The sequence below is a fragment of the Sinocyclocheilus grahami genome, unplaced genomic scaffold (assembly GCF_001515645.1).
Source record: "Sinocyclocheilus grahami isolate Dianchi unplaced genomic scaffold, SAMN03320097.WGS_v1.1 scaffold3256.1, whole genome shotgun sequence".
NCBI lineage: Eukaryota > Metazoa > Chordata > Actinopteri > Cypriniformes > Cyprinidae > Sinocyclocheilus > Sinocyclocheilus grahami.
In genome coordinates, this window is record NW_015508409.1 from 4,642 (window position 1) to 5,534 (window position 893).

General features: G+C 39.3%; 1 protein-coding gene across 1 annotated transcript in view; it reads right to left on the bottom strand.

The window, feature by feature from the left end:
- Window positions 1–893, bottom strand: part of LOC107576142 (vascular endothelial growth factor receptor 2-like) — an 11,004-nt gene that overhangs the window by 476 nt on the left and 9,635 nt on the right. The window contains exons 2-4 of the mRNA XM_016262388.1: window positions 617–809; window positions 299–416; window positions 23–195 (exon numbers count right to left, since the gene is read on the bottom strand). Coding sequence (XP_016117874.1) covers window positions 23–195; window positions 299–416; window positions 617–809 — 484 coding nt within the window. The remainder of the gene's footprint in view (window positions 1–22; window positions 196–298; window positions 417–616; window positions 810–893) is intronic.

Sequence of the window (893 nt, forward strand, 5' to 3'; positions counted from 1 at the left end):
AAGAGAAGAGAAGAGGAGATACCATTAACCAATAGTTGAAATGTTCTTCTCTGCTCCTCCTTGGTAATCTTATTTGTCATGATAACAGTGTAATTCCCAGCATCCTTCTCTGTAACACCATATATTGTGAGAGATCCTCTGTTGGGCTTCATCCTGTACTCATCCTTCCACACTATCAGCTGATCATTCTTATACCTGGATGGACAAGGGTGAAAAAAAACTTCATGCAAGTTCAGTCTGACTTGCACAGAATCCTAATCTACTCTTTATAGACACATAATATACCCTATACACATACCACTTGACATAGGGCTCTGGATAAGCATAATATTTAACCAGGATTTTTGCCTCTTCTTGGCCAGCAGTTGCCTCCACAGTCTGCAACATCTGATCATTGAGCGCTATAAATGGTTTCTCTGAAATATCAATCAATACATTAGCATAATGTATTAAAGCATTGTATTTGTGTATTATTTGTATTGTGATACATATGGACTTTATGCTACCTATGCAAGCAGCTTATAACTGGCTTAGATGTGCCAGCACACTGAAATGTAGATGTTTTCAATTATATAATGCTCTATTTTGTTTAAGTTGATGACAAAAAAGCACATACTATAGACGATGAGTGCTGCTCGGGCAATCTTCTGCATCTGACCACTAGAGGCTGTGCAGATGTACTCTCCTGTGTCATTTACGGTCACATTCTCTACAACGAGAGTATTGGACAGTTCTAAGGAGTTCCACAGCTTCTTCTTGTATGATTTGGACTCATAGCGTGACCTTGGTATTGAGCTGTTGATGCCTCTCTGCAAGAGGAGACAGATGGTTTAAAACCAGCTTGAGAAATGCACAGTGTTCTTTATGGAACTGCAATCCAACAAAATCAGCCG